The following is a 19,882-nucleotide window of genomic DNA, read 5'->3' as shown; positions in this document are numbered from 1 at the left end:
ATGAAAGTACAACTTTCTTCTTTTTCTTTGTTATCCTCACCTGTTCAGGTTATACCTTGCAGGTGTTTTCTTCCCTCAAAAATATATAATTAGTTTGTTTGCAAATTTTTTCCTCGTTTTAAGGTACTGAATCTCGAATAGCTTGCTGCTAATTTGCTTACACTCTTAAGAATTTGGGCACTCTATTATAATTTTTCAGTTATAGGCTTGCAAGATAAAATAATGAGATTGAAAGGCAGCATGGCCATAATGGGTAGAATATTTTACTTGAAAGACATTGAGTTCAAATACACCTCCAATTCTCAAAGATTGAAAACATAGAGACATCACTTATCCTCAGCCTCCATTTCCCCATCTGTTTAAAACAAACAGGATAATAACACAGAGCTGTTAGCTGCCTCATAGAGTTGTTTTGGAGCTTAAGTGAGAATTTTTGTAAAGCATTTTGCGAATCTTAAGTTATGACATAAAAACAAGCTACTATTATTATTTACAGAGTCTGGATAGAAAAATGACATTGGGAAGGGGAGTATAAAGGAACTGTTTTGACAATTAAAACCACTCTGAGCAAAGATGACTTCTGAAAACTTCTTCTAGCCCTACGTTCACAAAAATGATATCATTCTTGTATTTTCATTTTTTCCTTCTTAGGATATCAACTCAACTCTGCTGAATGTGTGGATGTTCGCCTGAAGCGAGTTGTTCCTGACCATTATTGTCACTACTACCCTGAGAACACAAAACCGAAGCCAAAACTAAAGGAATGCAGCATGGATCCGTGCCCTTCCAGGTTTGTGTGCATTGCTTATGTAGTTACTTATTGAGGAATATATAAGCTAGTATTTGCTAATACCAATCATTTACCCTTGAACCAGTTTCCTTCTTGATTCCTACTGTTGGAAGAAGAAATGCTGACGGTTGGCACTGTTATATTCACAATCTAGGTCTATCTCGTTGGCCTTCAGTAATGCAGCTTAAACTGTCTACAAGGCAGGTTAGCATAACCTAATCTCCTAATCATGGTCTGCATCTACTTTTGATGTAGCTATTAAAACTCATGAACACATTAAACCTGGCCAAGTGCCTCTTCTCCATGAGGTGCCATATATGGTATCAAGGATTTCTTCCTCCCAAGTTTCCAACTTAATTTATCCTTCTGCCAGTTGCAGACTGTGAAAGTGGGTCACTTATTAGCATGTTGTGGCTTGAAAAGTAATCATATTAAATGTGGTATGAATTGTAAATTTGTGCAAAGAACTACCAAGTGTTAATACTGGAGTGTAGAGAAGCCCTGCAGAAACTATAATGTTGCACAATTTAGAACCAGCTTACTTTTGGACTGCTTGAAGCGGTTTCCTGGCAACATTACAGTATCTTAAAATAACATCACAATATCAAGTCCCAGAACCTCACATAAATATGCCAGCTGGCGGAGGGAGAGTTATAGGCAAGTGGAAAAGGAAACATTCTCGGTGGATTTCATTTCCTATAGCTAAACTGTCCATTTCCTTTAATCCCAGTTGGACATCACCATTAACCGTGACCTTTCCTGAGCACAAATACCTGTACTAAAGACCCAATTAATAGGAGAGTGTGCTATAATGCTTGTGCATTTTACCAGAGTAACCTATAAGTAGCAGGCATGGGACATGACTAAAATTTTGTCTAGAAAAGAGCCCATTTCCCCTCCAGAGGCCAAATACACCACCTTTTGGTCATGCAAGATAATTTGTATTTTTCATCAACTAACTAGTCTGGGGTTCTGTGAAATACATTCTCATATTAGAAATGAGGTTAGTTGGTGGTTTGTGTCAGGGATGTTTCTGAAATGGAGAAAAAGCAAGAGAAAACCACAGAAGATGAAGTTGGCGGAACACTTGGGAAATGAAAGCATGTCATATTGAGCTGTCATTGGAAAAGGGGAGCTTCTTTTGAGAGGTTCTCAAACCTCTCATGAAAATGTCATGATATCAAATAATCAATTGTCTAAAAGATAAAATAACGTTGTGTTAATTATATTATTCATAGTGATGGATTTAAAGAGATTATGCCCTATGACCACTTCCAGCCTCTCCCTCGGTGAGTTCTGATTATTATTAATTTTATACATTGCTTATTTTCATCAAATATGAGTAGATTTCTGGGCACTAAACAAAACATGGCCAGTACCTAATATAAGTGGTTTGTTGGGGTCAAGTTTGTCACTCATTCAAATGTTCTCATGTAACATAAATATATCTTCACTAAATTAGACGTTGATATTAATTCAATTCATTGGACTTTTATTTTTTAAAAGCACTTTCTCTGTGCAAATCATTATGTAAAATGTCAGAGGATAGGCAAAGGTTAAGGCATAATCCCAACCCTTATAAATCCCAGACTAATTGGGGAAATGACGCCTATGAATCTAATTTCAAATAGAACACTAAAAGTCGCATATGCTAAGTACAAATAAAGTATTATTTAAGGCTGGAGAAAGAAATAATCATTTTCTAGTAATAAAAGAACCCAGAACATTAATTATAAAATACTAATCTCAGCTCATTTTATGTTTTAGCACTCTTGATACTACTAGTACTAGTTTATGCTTCAGTTTTGAACTCATCCTTCATAACCTACACTAGTTTCATCTTTTGCATATATTTTTAGAAATGTGAACTAGTTGAAGAGTTCCCTATGAATCCATATTGGTTTATTAGATAGTTTCTACTTTCATTTTTCCCTTGCAATTGTTTATTTTTTGTTGCTTCAGAATTTTATTTTTGAAAGCACCTGTCTTTTATAGATTGACTTCTCCTTTAGAATTTTTGACCATAGGATCCGCTTCATCTTTTCTCCCAAATCTTGGAAATCTGCTTTCCCCAAATTTAAGATATGTGTCAGATTATGCCTGGTTTTTTTACTTTCTTAAGGTCACTGATGGCACAGTGATAAAGCACAGGATGTGGAATCAGGAAAACCTGAATTCAAATGCAGCCTCAGATACTTAACTAATTCTGTGACCCTGGGCAAGCCACTTAATTTCTGTCTTCACCTTTTAAAGGATGAAATTTTAATTTAAGTAAGCCAAGTTACTCTGCTTTGGCAGAAAGAGTATGCCAGCTGAGTCCAGATAACTGAATTTACTTGTCCCTGTGCTAGATTTGCTGAGTAGTTGATGAGCCTTTCTACGGGATTTTAAGGTTTGCAAAGTGCTTTACATATGTTATTCACTGGATCTTCACAATAACTCTGTGTAATAGGTGCTAGCATAACCCTTTTTTAAATAAAGATCTGACACAGAAATTAATGACTTCCTAAGGTCCCAGTAATAGAGTCTCTCTACTGTGCTACTTAGTTGACTAATACTATTGTGACAATGTTACTTCTATTTTCCTTTACGTATCTTTTTACCAGTTCAGCACACTTATCCCTCTAGTTCTTGAATTTCCTCACCTTCTGTTGTTTGTTCTCACTTCGTGGACATGAAGTGGACAGGGAAGTCAACAAACTACCTTCTGACTACACAGTTTCTCAATATTATCCAACTTCTGTTGGCTTGGATTTTGCCTGGGAGAGACTACCCAGAATGCCCCAAATCTTAAAGCTGAAGAAGTAGAAAGAAGAAGCAATGTAATCAGATAGCCTTCACCAATATTTCAGTGACCTTCTGATTACCCTCCAAGCATTCCCTCTCAGGTCTGACTCTCCAACATTTATAGTGCCTTCATACCACCTGAGACCTGGAGTAACAATGAGGGATAAAGCCCTCTTGGTTTTTCTCAGACCAAATCTCAAACTTAAGGAATTTTGAGAAAACTACCCATTCATTAGGACAGGTCAATGGATATTTTGTGAGTGGATAGACCCAAAAGATAGATTACAATATTAATATGTGATGCTTTTCTGCCTCTGTATTCCTTCCTTTTAACCTATTTTGTTCCTTTCCAACAAAGTTTGTTCTCCCAGAACCAGATTATCATCATAGATGAAATCCTATCATATCTCAGTGATGGTTGTGAAACTGAATTTGTGATCTTCTTTTTCTTAGACTAAAACTAAGATCTTTGTGATAGAGAAATAATGTACATCCCACTTAGTGCACTAGTTGGATCTTCATTCATCTAGGCTTAGTTTCAGATCTCTGTTGTGTCACTAATCACAGACACTACCTTTTAATCCTCACTTTGTTCATCCATAAAATAAAAGGGTTAGATTAAATGTTTATTAAAATCCCCTCTGGGGTTAAAGAGCTATCCTATAATAAGGCTCTGCTTGCAACACAGTTTTTGTTTCAAAGCAAAATAGATAATAAATAAATGAGAATATATGTATTGGTGTGAGTATGAGAGAAAGAATAAACTCTTGAGTCTGTTGAGGATGACCAGTATACTACTTCAAATACAATAACTATTCTATAAATACTTTTCAATTTTTAAAAAAAATTCATTAATAATGTTGCCATTTTCATGAATAGTAATGCTAATGCATTGTTAATACTATTACCTTTATAGAAATTGAGCAGGGGTTGGAGAATGCTTTAAAGAAGCAATCGGACAACTGGGTGGTGCAGTAGATAGAGCACTAGCCTTGAAGTCAGGAGGCCTCAAATCTGATCTTAGACACTTACTAGCTCTATGATCCTATGCAAGTATTTGCCTCAGTTTCTTTCTCTTAAAATGAGCTGGAGAAAAATAGGGCAAACTACTCTAGTATCTTTGCCAAGAAAACCTAAAATGTGGTCCCAAAGAGTTGGACACTACTGAAATGACTCAATAACAATAACAAATATATGTGATGAAGGAAGGGAAAGAAATATTTTCCTAGAGTAATTGAGCAAGAGTTTAAAGGAAAAGGGAAAGCCATGCAAACGCATATATATGTGTGTGTTTGTATTTGTATTTATGTGTATATGTAAATTCATCAAAACTAGTATATTGTAGTGGATAGACAGCAAGACTTAGGGACAGGAAAAGTCCTGCCTCTAAAGCATACTACCTTTGACCTTGATCAAGTCACTTGATTAATGTCCCAAGAAACTCAATGAATTCTAATTCTATGTCTCATTCTATAAAATTCAAGAAATCTTCTCTTTTTCCTTCAAAAAAGTATTGAACAAAGAGCCTACAAAAGACAATATGTACTCTTGTGGATAGATAATTCTTAAACACCTACAATTTTAACTTAACTATGGACATTCTTGGAGTTGATTAGAATATATTGTGCAGTACTTATAGGAAATGCACCTGGGGTCTTAAGAATATTCTATTACTTAAAAATCAGAGCATGTTTTGAAACAAGTTGGATCAGTCTAATGATCATTGTAAGTGGGCTTAAAAACTTTAGCAAGCTGATTTACGTATCTTTCCATTTCATCATATACTTGGGAATAGTGAAGGGCCCAAATGGATTATGTTTCTCTAATCTTTAATATTAGTCTTGATGGCATCAGGTACAAATTATACTTTTGGAATGCTAAAAAAAATTAAAAAGTAACATCTTTTTCAATTGTTTTTGCTCCCGAGCTGGGAACATAATCCTTGGACAGCATGCTCGGTGTCCTGTGGTGGAGGGATCCAGAGGCGTAGCTTTGTTTGTGTGGAAGAGTCCATGCATGGAGAGATATTGCAAGTGGAAGAGTGGAAATGCATGTATGCCCCTAAACCCAAGGTGATGCAAACTTGCAACCTTTTTGATTGTCCCAAGTGGATTGCCATGGAGTGGTCTCAGGTAAGATTGAGTGGTTTTCTTCTATACTTCCCCTAGCCAGATTTTGTGTCTTCATGACATAAGGAATATGAAAGTAGCATCTAGTCATGGCCCCCTGCTCCCATGTAACTTCCAGTGCACTTAAAGAAGCATAAAACAACTGAAATTCAAGATCCCGTTTTGTGCTAAAATGTGGATGGTACAGACAGTAAGCGTTGTGGAGAGTTTGGTAATGATCACAGTTTAAAGCATGAAGAAACAAGGACTGTGCCTTGGCACCTGGAGAGAATTTAGAAAGGTGAGAGTATTATTGGCAGGAAATTAATAGGATAAGCAAAAGTATGACTGTGGGAAGTCTGGCATTTTTTGAATAAAGAGAATAAATAAGTTAGAGAAGAAGTATGGACTAGTAAATAATAGACAATAAAACTAGACAGGAAAGATGGATCCAGACTGTAGATATCTGAATATTCATCAGGAAGGTATAATGAGTTCTCCATTATTGGAGGAAAGATATAAAAATAATGCTCCCTTAAGGTAAATCGGATACCACTATACAAGATGAATTATAGTAGTTTTGAAAGGCTGAGCCATGGAGGAGAAAGTAGGAATAAAAAGGAAAGAATGAATCTGAGATAGATGATGCATAAGCAGTATTTAGAGGTAGGGGATTTGGGTTCAAAATCCAATTCTTCTGTTTTTTATGTTTTGAAACTTTGAACAAGTCTCTCTCAGACCTAGTCTCACTTTCCTTTTGTATAAAATGAAAAGTTTGGACTCTAAATGACTTCATGAGTCATTTAGACTCATAAATTGTTTATTAATTTAATAATTAATTAATTGAATCCCTCTTCAAAATAAATTTAATATTCTACTAGCAAAATCTTTGGAGAGTCCACAGAAAGTTAAAGCTCTATTATGATTAACAGGAATTGAATATTATTTTTTAAATGTCCCATAGGCTTTAATCTTAATCTTATCATTCTTAAATAATTTTATATTCAATTTTTATAATATAATACATTATAGAATATAGAACCTATATTTCATGGTATATATTATGTATTTATATAGTGATTATGATATCAATTTGCTGAATATTTTAGCATCTTGAATGAATTTATACATATCATATATAAAAGTGGATAACTGATCCAGGCAGATATTTTTCATTTAAACTGAAAAATAGATCATCATAATTTTTATAAAATATAAGGGCTTATTAAAAAAAGCAAGAAAAAGCTTTTATAGTGGAGGGGAAGAAGGGAAAGTGAAGGTCAGTGAATGAAGCATCAGAATTGGCTCAAATAGGAAATAACATATGTAAAGTATAGGATATAGAAATCTATCTTACCCTGCAGGAAAATAGGAAAGGAATGGAATATGGAAAACGGGGATGGTGATAAAAGAGAGTGTATATTGGGGGAGAGAGTGGTCAATAGCAAACACTTTTGAGGAGGGACAAGGTAAAAGGAAAGAATAAATGAGGATAATACAATTAGCTATAGTACTTATAATTTCAAAGCAAGTTTCTCTGGGGGAATATTATTGTTCTCTGGAAAATGATGAGCAGGATGCTCTCAGGGGAAAAAAAAATACTTGAAAAGCTCTCCATGGACAAAGTGAAATATGCTATGTGCAATGTAATAGCAATGTTCTGGAATGACAGTTGTAAATAACATTTTTATTCTCAGTATTACGATCACCCACACTTATTCTGAAAGACTTAATGATGAAAAATCCTATCCATACCCAGAGAAGGAACTGATTGAGTCTAAATATAGATGGAAGCATTCTCTATTACTCTCTCTAACTCCCTCTCTTGACTTAATTTTTCTTGAGGGTTTTATTCTCATTAGGGTGGGAGATCTGTTTTCTTTCACAAATTGACTGTTATGGAAATGGTTTGCCTAACTTCACATGTGGTTTCTTAATTGTGAGTGGGGTTAAAGGAGAGGGCCTAGAACTCTAAAATCTTTTTTAAAAATGTAAAAAAAAATTGTATTGAATATAAGTGGGGAAAATATTAAATATTTTAAAAAATAAATTAAAATATAAGGGCTTTTAATAAATTATCAATATTTGTCATTATTCTAGAGGACTTACAAAATTTAAGGTATGACTCTAAAACTGATTTTTAATAAATATCGGATCATATAATCATGTGACAGTTGTCCTTCAAAGTAGACACTTGGGGAGACTGGGTATGAATGTGCTTATAATTGATTGTTTTAATGGTAGATGTTCAAACTCCAAATATTTTTAAATACCTCTTTAAAATTACCTTTAGAACTAATTTACAAGAAAGTCACCTTTATTACTTCACAGACACACCTTTTTTAATACAAAATTCTTATAGCCAATGATCACTGATCTTATTTGTCAGAGTTGTCTTCTGACAACTTCAAAATTTAAAAATAAATCTTTCTTCAAAAGACAAAGCACTGCTTTGCATAGGGATATTCTAAAGTTATATTAGTTCTCTCTCATAAGTTGCAATTTAATGTTATTGTGTCACTTTTTTTCCCTTGAAGTGCACAGTGACATGTGGTCGAGGGTTAAGATATCGAGTTGTCCTTTGTATCAATCATAATGGACAACATGTTGGGGGCTGCAATCCACAACTCAAGTTACACATCAAGGAGGAATGTATCATCCCAGTTCCATGTTATAAACCAAAAGGTAAATTGTTTTCTTTGCTTCTTCTTTCTTTTTTTTCTTTAACTTTTTTTGCTTGAAATTCATTTAACTTGGTAAGTCCTATATGAAGATGTTCTTGATTCTCTTCTAGTCTGTCCTTTGCTGGATAGTCACCCCTTTTCTACAGTTGCTTCTCACAATTCTGTCCTAGAATTTCTTCCATTTTCTTTCCATATGTTCTGTCCTGTTGATCTCATAAGTTCCCAAGAGTTCAATTATAAATGTTTTATGTAGGTGACTCCCACATTTCTGAATCCCACCCTGAATCTCTCTCATGCCCCAGTTCTATATCACCAAATGCCTATTTGACATGTCTAAATGCTTCCCAGACACCTCAAAATCCATATGACCAAGACAGGATTTTTCATCTTTCTCTGCAAATGCTCTCTTCTTTCCAGGTCACCATTTCTATTGAAGTTTCTGATATCCATCTACTAACTTAAGTTCACAGTCTCCCAATCATTCAAAGACTTTCTTCTCCCAAATTCAGTTAGTTGCTAACTCTTACATATTCTTCCTTCACAACTCACCATATGACTACTGCTTTCTCTCCACTGATATGACTATCATACTAGTTTAGGACTTCCTCAATCTTGCCTGGACTATTGCAGCAGCCTGTTCATTGGGTTCTTGACCTCAAGGATTTCTTTCCTTCCTCTGATCTGTCTTTCTTGTGTACCGGAATGATCTCCCTAAAACACAAGTCTGACCATATGATTCTCCTGCTCAAGAGCTTTTAATTGCTTCTCATTGCTTCTGGGAGATATGATATATGCTCCTCAGCTTGGATTTTAAAATTCTTTCCAGTTATCTCAAGCCTCTATTTTCAGGTTGAATTGACACTTTTTCTTCACTTACAAAATTCTGGCCAAACTTTCTAGTTCGTATTTAATTGCATATAGAATTCCATCCCTAGCCTCCATTCCTCCCTCCATGTCTATAATGCTTAGCATCCTCATCTCAGCCCCTTAGAATCTCCCCATAGTCAAGTCTTAGCTCATGTTCTGCCTCCTTCAAGAAGCCTTCCATGATGACTCAAATTGTTAATATTCAACCTTCCTTAGTTAATCATGGATATTTTCACAAGTTTATATACTGGGTCCCCCAGTAGAACATAAACTTGTAGAAAAGGCCTCTTTTTTTGGTTTCTTTTCATATCATCAGTACTTAGTATAATACCTCACATAGAGCAAGTGGTCAATAAATGTTTCTTGGGCTAGTTTAGATTAGATTTTGATTTTTATTATTCAATGAGTATTCATCAATATTCATTGTAATAAGAGGAGTACATTTTTTACATATTAATTCTTTGATTTTATATTCTTTCATTCTGTAATATATCCTCTAGAGGACAAAAAAGAAACAGTACAGAACTCCTTCTTTGACAATAGTTGTAATGTTTTTAATAATTAAACAAATTTTGAAAAAAATTTAATGTTATATTTAACATGTTTAACATATGTTGGGTTACTTGCCATCTATGGGAGGGGGTTAGGAGAAGAAGGGAAAAATTTGGATCACAAGGTTTTGCAAGGGTCAATGTAGAAAAATTATCCGTGCATATGTTTTGAAAATAAAAAGCACTGTAATAAAAAATAACAAAAAAAACCCTTAATTTTGAATAGGATTTTAATGACCATTCATGCCAAAATATATTAATTCTTTGTACAGTCTTCCCTGACAGAGATCATCCAGTCATTGCTTAAATATTTTGCCATTCTTTTAAATTTAAATTAAATTTAAGTTAAATCAATAGTCATTCATTAAGCATCTTGTTTAAGTAAAACCTTGTGTTAAATGCTGACATGTGATGACAGGAAAATGAAGAAATTTGACTCAAAACTCTACCCTCAAGAAGTATACATTCTATCTGGAGCAATGGTGGGAGTGAGGGACAGAGGAAAAGATGAATAGAAACAAGTAAATACAAAATAATATCAAATGGAAGAAAGCAACTAGAGTCAATAGTCAATAAAGTCAGGAGTCAGTAATCAATAAAATCTTATGAAGTATCTACTATATGCCAGGAACTATGCTCAGTGTTGAGGATATAAATACAAAAAGAATACAGTCCTTGCCCTCTCAAGGAGCTTACATTCTAATGGGGGAAGACATATTAGAAAAAACCTTGTTTTGAAGGAAACCAGAAAGTCTATGAGGCACTGAGTGAAATGCATTTATTTAATCAACATGCATTTATTAGGTGTCCACTGTGTGTTCAGTTCTGTGCTAGATGCAAAAACAGAAATGACATATATCACTTGCTCTCAAAGAGCTCCCCAGAGGAATGTATATTTGATCCCAGAGGCAAGAGAGATACATTGAAGATGATCCAAGAGGGGAGTGACATGGTATGACATGTATTTCAGCAATGTCTCTTTGACCTCTAAATGGAAGATCACTTGAAGGTAGAATATTGAATGTTGGAGAGGGGAACAGCCAACTGGATAATGCAAGTAGAAAAGAGAAAAACCTAGGAGGAGAGCAGTACAAAATAAGATTAAAAAAGCAGGTGGGGGTCAGATTGTAGAGGGTTTACAAGACCATCTTGAGGATTCTGTAAATTCTCCTATAATTTATAAGGAACTAGTGAAAATTTTAGGAAAAAAGGAAGTAACATCCTGTTCTTGGGCATTAGAAGACTGGGAAAAGTGTTGATCCAGGTTAAATATTGTAGTCAACTTTCTTTGTGACATTGAGCAAATTACTCAATGTCTTTGGGTTTGTTTTATTATCTGTAAAATGAGGGTATTAGCTCACATGAACTTGAAGGTCTTTCTAGCTCAGAATCACTGATCCTCTAATTATTATTTCTGTTGAGTAGCAAAAACCCAATTCTCCATTGCCCCAGTTCTATTTTCTGAAGCAGCATGGAACAAGCCCTAATTCCTGTTGCCTGTAACTTTCCTTAAAATGTTTATAGAACTCCAGTTAATTATGTTTTTTTTCTTTTCTAGACTATTTGCTTGTTTCTAACAGCTATTCCTCATGTAATCTTGCTTCTTCTTAGAAAGATTACAAAGAATGTATTATAACATAATTTCCTTTCTATGTTGATAGGATGTTATATTTCAAAGGCTTTCACTATTCATTTTTGGAATGTTTTTACAAAAGTCATGTTAAGTAAGTTGTGATCCCCTTTTATAGACAAGAAAGCTGATGTGTGGGTATATGAAACAGTCAATCAACTGCATTTATTAAGCACCTACATATTCTAGGTGCTATGTGCTATGTGTGTGTGTGAGAGAGACAATTCAACTAGACTAGAGGATTAGAGGCAAGTCTCCTCCAAGTCCTGGTCTTGTGAGGAAGTTCACTAACAAGGGAAATGGGCCAATGATAAGTACCAAGAAGGGAGCAGAGTGGAGCATTACCAAACTCAAGTGAGAAGCTTTTGCTGGATTCAGTCCATAGCATCAGCTGGGGAATACTTATGTGTCAAGCCAAGAAGATTAGACCAGGAGTGTGAACTGATTTGCCAGACAAGAGTCAAAGAACCCCCAGAGATAGAGCAGAGGAGAGAGAGCAAAGAGACAAGAACCTAGAAGATAATTGTTCATTTGTGTATCTCTGGGATGAATCTCTTCTTCAAACTCACCTCACTTATAGAAGGCTGACTGATGGACATAAGCTGTTTGGGATATTGTAGTAAAGTTAAATGCCATTATTCAAACCTATACCTAACACTTACTTTCTTACTTTTTACTCTAAAAAAGCTCCTTAGTTCCCCCCTCTTCTATTTCCCTATTTTCCATGTGATTTACCATATAAGGACTGGACCTGTGATCTCATTGATACAGGAAATTCCCTCTGTAAATGCAAGGCAGCATCTACTTTGCAATTTTAAAAGTTGCCTGAAATGTTAAATAACTTGACCGGAGTCATACACATGATGAGCATCAGAAACACAGTTTGAATCCAGGCCTTCTGATCTCAGAGCCAGTGGACTTTCCAGAGTACCAACTACACAAGATCACAAAACCTTTCTTGTTTAAGATTATAGCACTGTGAGACTCAATACAGGTCATATGTTGGCTTAGAAAACTACAAATTAACATTATCTATGTCTTATTGTATTTTTACTTTTTTGTTAAAATTTTCAAATATGCATTTGAATTTGGTTCCCTGAACTTGGGAGTTTGGCAGGCTGATTGCAATCATGGCTATATGACACTTCTGTCTAGGAAGATGGTCTTTTTAAGTTACAATTTTTCAAAAATCATCATCAAAAAACCAACCTTCTGGTAATGAAAATGAGACTTTACTTTCCAAACGTAGTTAAATTGGTCCTTGTATGACAGACACAAAGTCCATTGCTGAACCTATATAAAACTCTTCCAACTTGTTGGGACTTGCCAAAACATATAACATTCTGGCACAGTCTTTGAGAATCCAGAGTCTCCCATACACCACAGTGTATGCCCCATCAGACGTTAGTGGGGAAATGATCCTGAATAACTAACTGAAAATGCAAATGTTGGAAATAATACCAATAGTTGATATCACATTTTAGAAGACATTTTATGGTAATTTAGGGAGTATATCCAAACACTAACCAGAGATTTTTCTTCTCTGTTTTGCTAATTTGTTGTTTAAAAAAATGTAACTGAATAGAATTTGAGCTAATTTTTACTCCAGAAACCACTTGATGAGCTGTGTTTAAGTGAAACCACTTGAATCTATACCACTTAAATTTTTCTGGTGAAAAAATTAATAGAAAACTTGTGTATATTTAATATGAATCCTTAATGAATTAACAATAACCAAACATTGTTCCTATCCTAGAAAAAAATCCAGTGGAAGCCAAATTACCCTGGTTCAAACAAGCCCAAGAATTGGAAGAGACTAGAACAGCAGCCTCAGAAGAACCAACGTGAGTTCATTGTCTTTTATGAGCCTAGAAGGGAACCAAACCCCTTAATGAGACCTTTGTCCATTTTCTTCTCATTTGGGAATCATTTATAAAAAGTGATCTGAACTTTTTCGACTCAATAGATATCACAGCTGTTGTGCACCCTTCTCTTTTCACAACTCCTTGACGTGCCACTTTGGGCATCTGTCTAGAGGAGCACAAGACAGGGTGGAATTATTTATTCTGGAGCAGGCCAAATGGCAAATTATGGTTAAAATTGGGTTGACTTTGTAGATTGTCATGATTCGTTGGCCACAGAAATCCCACTATTTCTTAAATAAAACAAATCATATTAAAGTCAATTCTTTTGTTTTAAACTAAAGTAATGGCTAATATATATACAGCCAATGTAATTTAAATATTAAAAAGCTAAAATAATTTGAATTAAGTATTTTGAGTAAGATATGTGTATGTTTGTTTATGTGTATGTATTATATATATGTGTGTATATATATGCACATATGTATATATGTGTATATATATATATATATATATATATATATATACACACATACATATACAGACACAATGGAGAAATCGGACATTTATGTACAGCCATAGGGACATACAGCTGTATGTAGCCTTTGTTATTGGGGTGGCTAAGGCTAATGGAATGTTTGAGCTCAGGAGTACTGAACTGTAGTGAGGACCAAAGCCAATTAGGTGTCTAAGTCCAACACTAATATGGTGAGCCTCCAGTAACAGGGGTCCACCAGGATCCCTAAAGAGAGGGGAATGGACTATGTCTAAGATCCCTGTATTAATCCATAATAACACTGTGTCCCTAAGAGGCTGCAGAACTTCCACGCTGGGCAAAATAGGGAAACCCAGTCTTCTTTCCACCTAAAAATATGTAAATCATGTAACTTTTAAAAAGTTTACATGCAAGCTATTTAAAATGGGAAAAAAAATGAGTGACCAAGAAATTGAAGAGGGAGGGATATTTTTTTCATGGCAGAGAACTAGTTTAGAAACAAGAAATACAGGGTTGGTATAACTTCTACTTTTGTGGGGGAATACGAATGATGAGATCACATAGTGATTGCTGTTAGGACTTACTTAATTTTATTTTACTTTTTTACTTAACTAACTTTTATTTAAGGTTTTAAAAAATTATCTACTTTTATAAGAATCCTGTTCATGGAAAGGGAGAAATCATGGGTTCTGAATTATCTGGATTATGCATATAGAACTTTTAAATGATTCACAATTTTAGAACATAAAGGACATAATCTTCAGCATAGTTGGTGCCAATTTGTTTTGCTTCCTTTTAAATTCTGAGCTCTTAGCAGACTGCACATAATAGGTACTTAATAAATGTTGATCAATTGTTTGGTAGAAGAAATTTCCTCATCAAGAATTCACTACAGATCCAAGCCCAGTTTCACCAGTTCCTCTTTCCTGTCCTTTAAAAAAAATTTTATCAGTGAGAATATGTGACTATAAATTCATGGAATATTATCTTATCACAAGTGTTATATGTACAAGTAACCCAAAGAGGAATGTCAAACATAAATAACTCATAACATCTAACTGTTGATAATTTATATGTGAGAAGAAGTAAAAGACCAGAAAGGGACAGAGACCAGTTAGAAGTGAGGAGTGAATGATAACAAGACAGCATAAATGTTGTATTGTTGTTCTCAACATATTAAAAAAAAAACAAAAACAAAAGAAAATCTTCCCAGTGCTTTAGGAATAGCCTTAAAGGATAATTTACAAAAAGATGCTGGCCATAAAGGATGAAGTTGAGAAGACATGGGAAGATTATGATCAGTCCTGCTAGAGAGAATATTTATGATTTTTTATTATAGCTTTTTATTTACAAGATTGATGCATGGGTAATTTTTCAGCATTGACAATTGCAAAACCTTTTGTTCCAATTTTTCCCCTCCTTCTCAGCACGCCCTCCCCCAGATGGCAAGTTGACCAATACATGTTAAATATGTTAAAGTATAAATTAAATACAATATAAGTATACATATCCAAACAGTTATTTTGCTATACAAAAAGAATTGACTTTGAAATAGTGTACAATTAGCCTGTGAAGGAAATCAAAAATGCAGGCGGACAAAAAAGAGGGATTGGGAATTCTGTGTAGTGGTTCACACTCATTTCCCAGAGTTCTTTCGCTGGGTGTAGCTGGTTCAATTCATTACTGCTCTATTGGAACTGATTTCATTCATCTCATTGTTGAAGAGGGCCACATCCATCAGAATTGACCATCATATAGTATTGTTGTTGAAGTATATAATGATCTCCTGGTCCTGCTCATTTCACTCAGCATCAGTTCATGTAACTCTCTCCAGACCTTTCTGAAATTATTCTGCTGGTCACTTCTTACAGAACAATAATATTCCATAACATTCATATACCACAATTTATTCAGCCATTCTCCAATTGATGGGCATCCACTCAGTTGAGAATATTCGTGTTTAATGTGATCACAAATCTGCTGATATGTCAAAGTCGTCTTAGGGTAGATATGGAAGGAAGGAAAGAAGAAAGGAAGGAAGGAAGGAAGAAAGGAAGGAAGGAAGGAGAAAAGGAAGGAAGGAAGGAAAAGAGGGAGGAGGGAGGGAGGAAGGGAAGAGAAGGAGGGAAAGGAAGGAAGGAAACAAGCATTTATTAAGTGCCTTTTATGTGCCAGGTACTATGCTAAGCACTCTAGATATCATCTCTTATCCCGGAAACCAGATGCTATTATTTTCCCCATTTTATAGTTGAAGAAACTGGGCCAGACAAGTTTAAGTGGCTTGCCCTGAGTCAGTCACATAGCTAGTAAGCATGCTAAGGCCTTTATTGCATCAGTCTTGTAATGATTATAGGCAGCTAAGTGATACAGTAGATAGAATATAGGGCTTTGAGTCAGGAAGATATTAGTTCAAATCCTGCCTCAGACACTCCCTATCTGTATGACCTTGGGCAAATCAATCTATCTGTACCTCAGTTTATCTAATCTATAAAATAAAGATAATAATAGCATCTATTTTACATTATTGTTTGTGAGAATCAAATGAATTAATATATGTAAAGAAAAATATTTGTAAAGTATTATGTAAAGTATATATACTATATAATTACTAGCTATTAGCTATGACTAAATTTAATATGTAAACTGTTACTAAATTAAGAAAAGTGGATAATAGTTAAATGTTTTGTATTTTATGGACATAAACCATATTTGTTTTCTCTTCAAGTGAAACAACAATATTTAAAATCCAAAGGATTTCTATGGATTTATGCTCAATATAAATTAACAGGCTGGTAAGAGAGATAAAAAATTAATTCAGTCCTATTCAATATTAAATAAGACAGTGTCCAGAACAAGGACAGGGAAAGATAATTTTTTGTCACTTTCTCTAGTTCATCCACATAAATTGTGAGCATCCCTGTATGCCTCATTGTAGAAAATAGGCTTAGAGACCAGACCAAACTGAAATCAACTGCAGGAACTATGGATATTTGTCCATGGATAACGGAATTGGGGGTCAAGGATATAATCATTTACCTTCAGTAATTTGACAGGGATGTCATGTGAAAAGGAAAGGAATTAGATTTGTTTTATTAGTTTTAGAAAACAGTTAGGAGAAAAGGGTGAAAATAATAGAGATGTGAGCTAGACAATGGTACATTACTGGCATTCAGAACTAGTTGAATCACAAACACAAAATAATATTAATAAATGTTTTAAAATCTCATTTGGAAGGATTACATAGTGGCTCAAGGATATGTACTTAGTCTTATACTAAAATATTTAACATTTTTATCACTAAGTTTGATTATGGTGTAGGTCTCATGTGATAAAATGTGATAAACATTCAGATAATCCAAAGGTAAAAGCAATAAGTAACATGATGGAAGATTGAACTGGGTTGCATAAAAAGACTAGACAGATAGGATGTTAAGTGAAATTGAATTAGATGGATAAATGTAAAATCTTATCTTGGATTCAAAAAATTAATGTCAAAAGTATAAGATGAGGGCTCGTTCACTCGAGATGAGCCAATAGAGCACTATAGCCGTCAAACAGGTCAGCTTCAGGAGGAATATAAGAGCTGTATTCCAGTGTTTGAAGGATTGTAATCTAGGAGATGTTGCTTCTATTTGACCCCCAAGGGAACAGCCAAAAGCCATGAATGGAAGCTAAAAGGATTTAGCTTCCTTGATTTAATTACAAAGTTCCTGACAATTAGAGTTTTCCAAAAGTAGGATAGGTTGCATTGGTAGAAAATAGATTCCCCTTCCTGGGAAATTATTAGCACAGGCTGAATTTTGGAATAATATTTGGGATAATATTATCAAAGGGAACAAGTTGAACTCTCCAGGATGCCTCTAAGGTTCTCAGCCTCTCTGGGTTTCAGATTCCTGTAGAATATGAAGGATTTGGACTAAAGTATTTTTGGGATTCCTTACAGCTCTCAGAGATACGATCTCCCAATCTTGTCCACCTCTGGGTTTCTCTGATTGCCTCAAGTTGCAAAAACTTTGTGCTTGATTTAAGAGCCAACTTCCCAACACGGAGCTCTACCTAAGTACCATGGACCTCTCTGGGAGGGAGTGGGTTTTCTCTCTCTCTGGAGGAAATGGAGCAGAAAGCAACGTTTATAGAAAGGATACAGGAAGTCACATCAAAAGATTATCTTGAAGTGTTCTAGAGTTATGTGGATAAAGAAATGAATTGCAGCTGCCTGATATGAACTCAGATTTTGTACTGCTTCTTTTTTATTTTAGTCACAATCAGCTGGTACAGTAAATAGACCACAGAACCTGGAAGCAGAAAGATTAGTAGCTGTGTAAACTAGAGCAAATCACTTAATATCTGCCTGCCTCAGTTTCCTCATCTATAAAATTGAGATGATAATAACACCAACTTACCAGGGTTGTTACAAAGATAAAGTATTTATAAATTTTGCCTTGCAAAATTGAAAGTGCTATAGAAATGCTAGATATTATTATTATTATTGCTGTTGTAGTTATCATGCTCTATCAGTATAGATTACAACCCATTCATATCTTTGTAACTTTTGAGATTCTTGTCCATACATTCTTATAAATACTTTTGTTTTAGTGGTTGTTGTTTAGTCATTTTCATTCATGTCTGACTCTTTATGACCCTATTTGGGGTTTTCTTGCAAAGATTCTGGAGTGGTTCACTATTTTCTTCCCCACTTCTTTTTACAGATAAGTAAATTGAGACAAACAGGGTTAAGTGACTTTTTTTTCAAAGTCACACAACTAGTAGGTATCTGAGGGCGGATTTTAATTCATGTAGATAAGCCATCCTGGACTCCAGACCTGGCCCCCTACCAACTATATTACCTAGTTGCCCCTATAAATCCTTTATAGATCTACTTCATATATTAGAGAACTTCCTTTAGGTTTTCTAACATTTTGGGGAGTACCAGTGCAGCACACAGAAAATGTAGATCATATCTTGCTCTCATTGTAGACTTCTTTCTTCCTCTTCTGATCATACATATATCCTTGTGCTATTTTGTTAGACAGTCACATAATCTCAGTTGGAAGTGACCTCAAAGGCATCTAGAACAACATATACCTATATAATCATCCCCTCTACAATATCCATCAAAAGTGTACACTAAATCTTCAGTGAAACAACTCTTAGAGTTATTCCACTTCCCAACTGGCCCATTCTACTTTTAGATAACTCTAATTTTTAGCAAATTTTCCCTACTTATTAAGTTTCTTTACTTCTTCTCATGTTCCTGTTATCATTGGCGATATTGTAACCAGCTTTATCCTCCCAGATGCCATTTCATTCCCCTTTGGGTCTTCTACAACTTTTATTCTTTGGAAATTGTGATGTTTAATGATGTGGCGCTGCCAGGAGTATATTACTGTTTTAAAAAATTTCAAGGAGTTGCTTGGGATCATTGAAAGCACTGGGAAAGTTCCCAACTGTTCTCATGCCCCTCTTAAAATGGTGTGAGTATGATTTACCCAAGGGCCATTTTAAATGGATAAATTGGACATAGTTCCTTAGATGTGGCCTCATCAACACATAGTACAATGGGATTACTACTTCAGGTATCTAGACATTAATGTTATTCATGTAGCTAAAACTGGATTAGCTTTTTAAAAAGGAACATCACCTTGACAGTTTGTTTAGTGTGTTGTCAGCTAAAATTCCCAAGTCTTTCCCACAATCTGCTGCCAAGGTAGACTTCTTCCATCTTTTATTTATATAATTGATTCTGTTAAAAAAAAAAAAAAAGCTAAATAGAAAACTTACATTTTTTGCTGTTCATTTTAATTTCGCTAATTTCTGCCTCTAATTTTAAACCTGTCAAGATTATTTTTAATCTTGATTCTGTCACATATGGAAAATGACCTCTTCTTTTAACTTTGATAAGTGGTCCTTTCTCTGTCTTTAGGGTACTATATTTTCCTTATTTTTAGGCTTCCCAAATTAAACATGATTGCCTTTTGAGGGACTTTCAAAAGAGATTTTTGTTCTTGAGAGCAGACTAAGATTAAGGAGAGAGATTATGAATAATATAAGAAAGAATTTTCTAACAACATATATTACTTTTCAACTATGGAACTTTATAACAATAT

The 19,882-nt window shown here is 34.6% G+C and overlaps 1 protein-coding gene across 4 annotated transcripts in view; it reads left to right on the top strand.

Annotated features, from left to right (window-relative positions):
• ADAMTSL3 (ADAMTS like 3) overlaps positions 1-19,882 on the top strand; it is a 542,401-nt gene that overhangs the window by 381,653 nt on the left and 140,866 nt on the right. For all 4 annotated transcript variants that reach the window (XM_031955661.1, XM_023496559.2, XM_023496553.2 and 1 more), the window contains 5 exons: positions 652-790; positions 2,029-2,079; positions 5,505-5,709; positions 8,223-8,370; positions 13,174-13,261. In XM_031955661.1, coding sequence (XP_031811521.1) covers positions 652-790; positions 2,029-2,079; positions 5,505-5,709; positions 8,223-8,370; positions 13,174-13,261 — 631 coding nt within the window. The remainder of the gene's footprint in view (positions 1-651; positions 791-2,028; positions 2,080-5,504; positions 5,710-8,222; positions 8,371-13,173; positions 13,262-19,882) is intronic.

This window comes from Sarcophilus harrisii, chromosome 2 (assembly GCF_902635505.1).
Source record: "Sarcophilus harrisii chromosome 2, mSarHar1.11, whole genome shotgun sequence".
NCBI classification, from domain to species: domain Eukaryota; kingdom Metazoa; phylum Chordata; class Mammalia; order Dasyuromorphia; family Dasyuridae; genus Sarcophilus; species Sarcophilus harrisii.
This window is presented reverse-complemented; position numbering and strand designations above follow the sequence as displayed.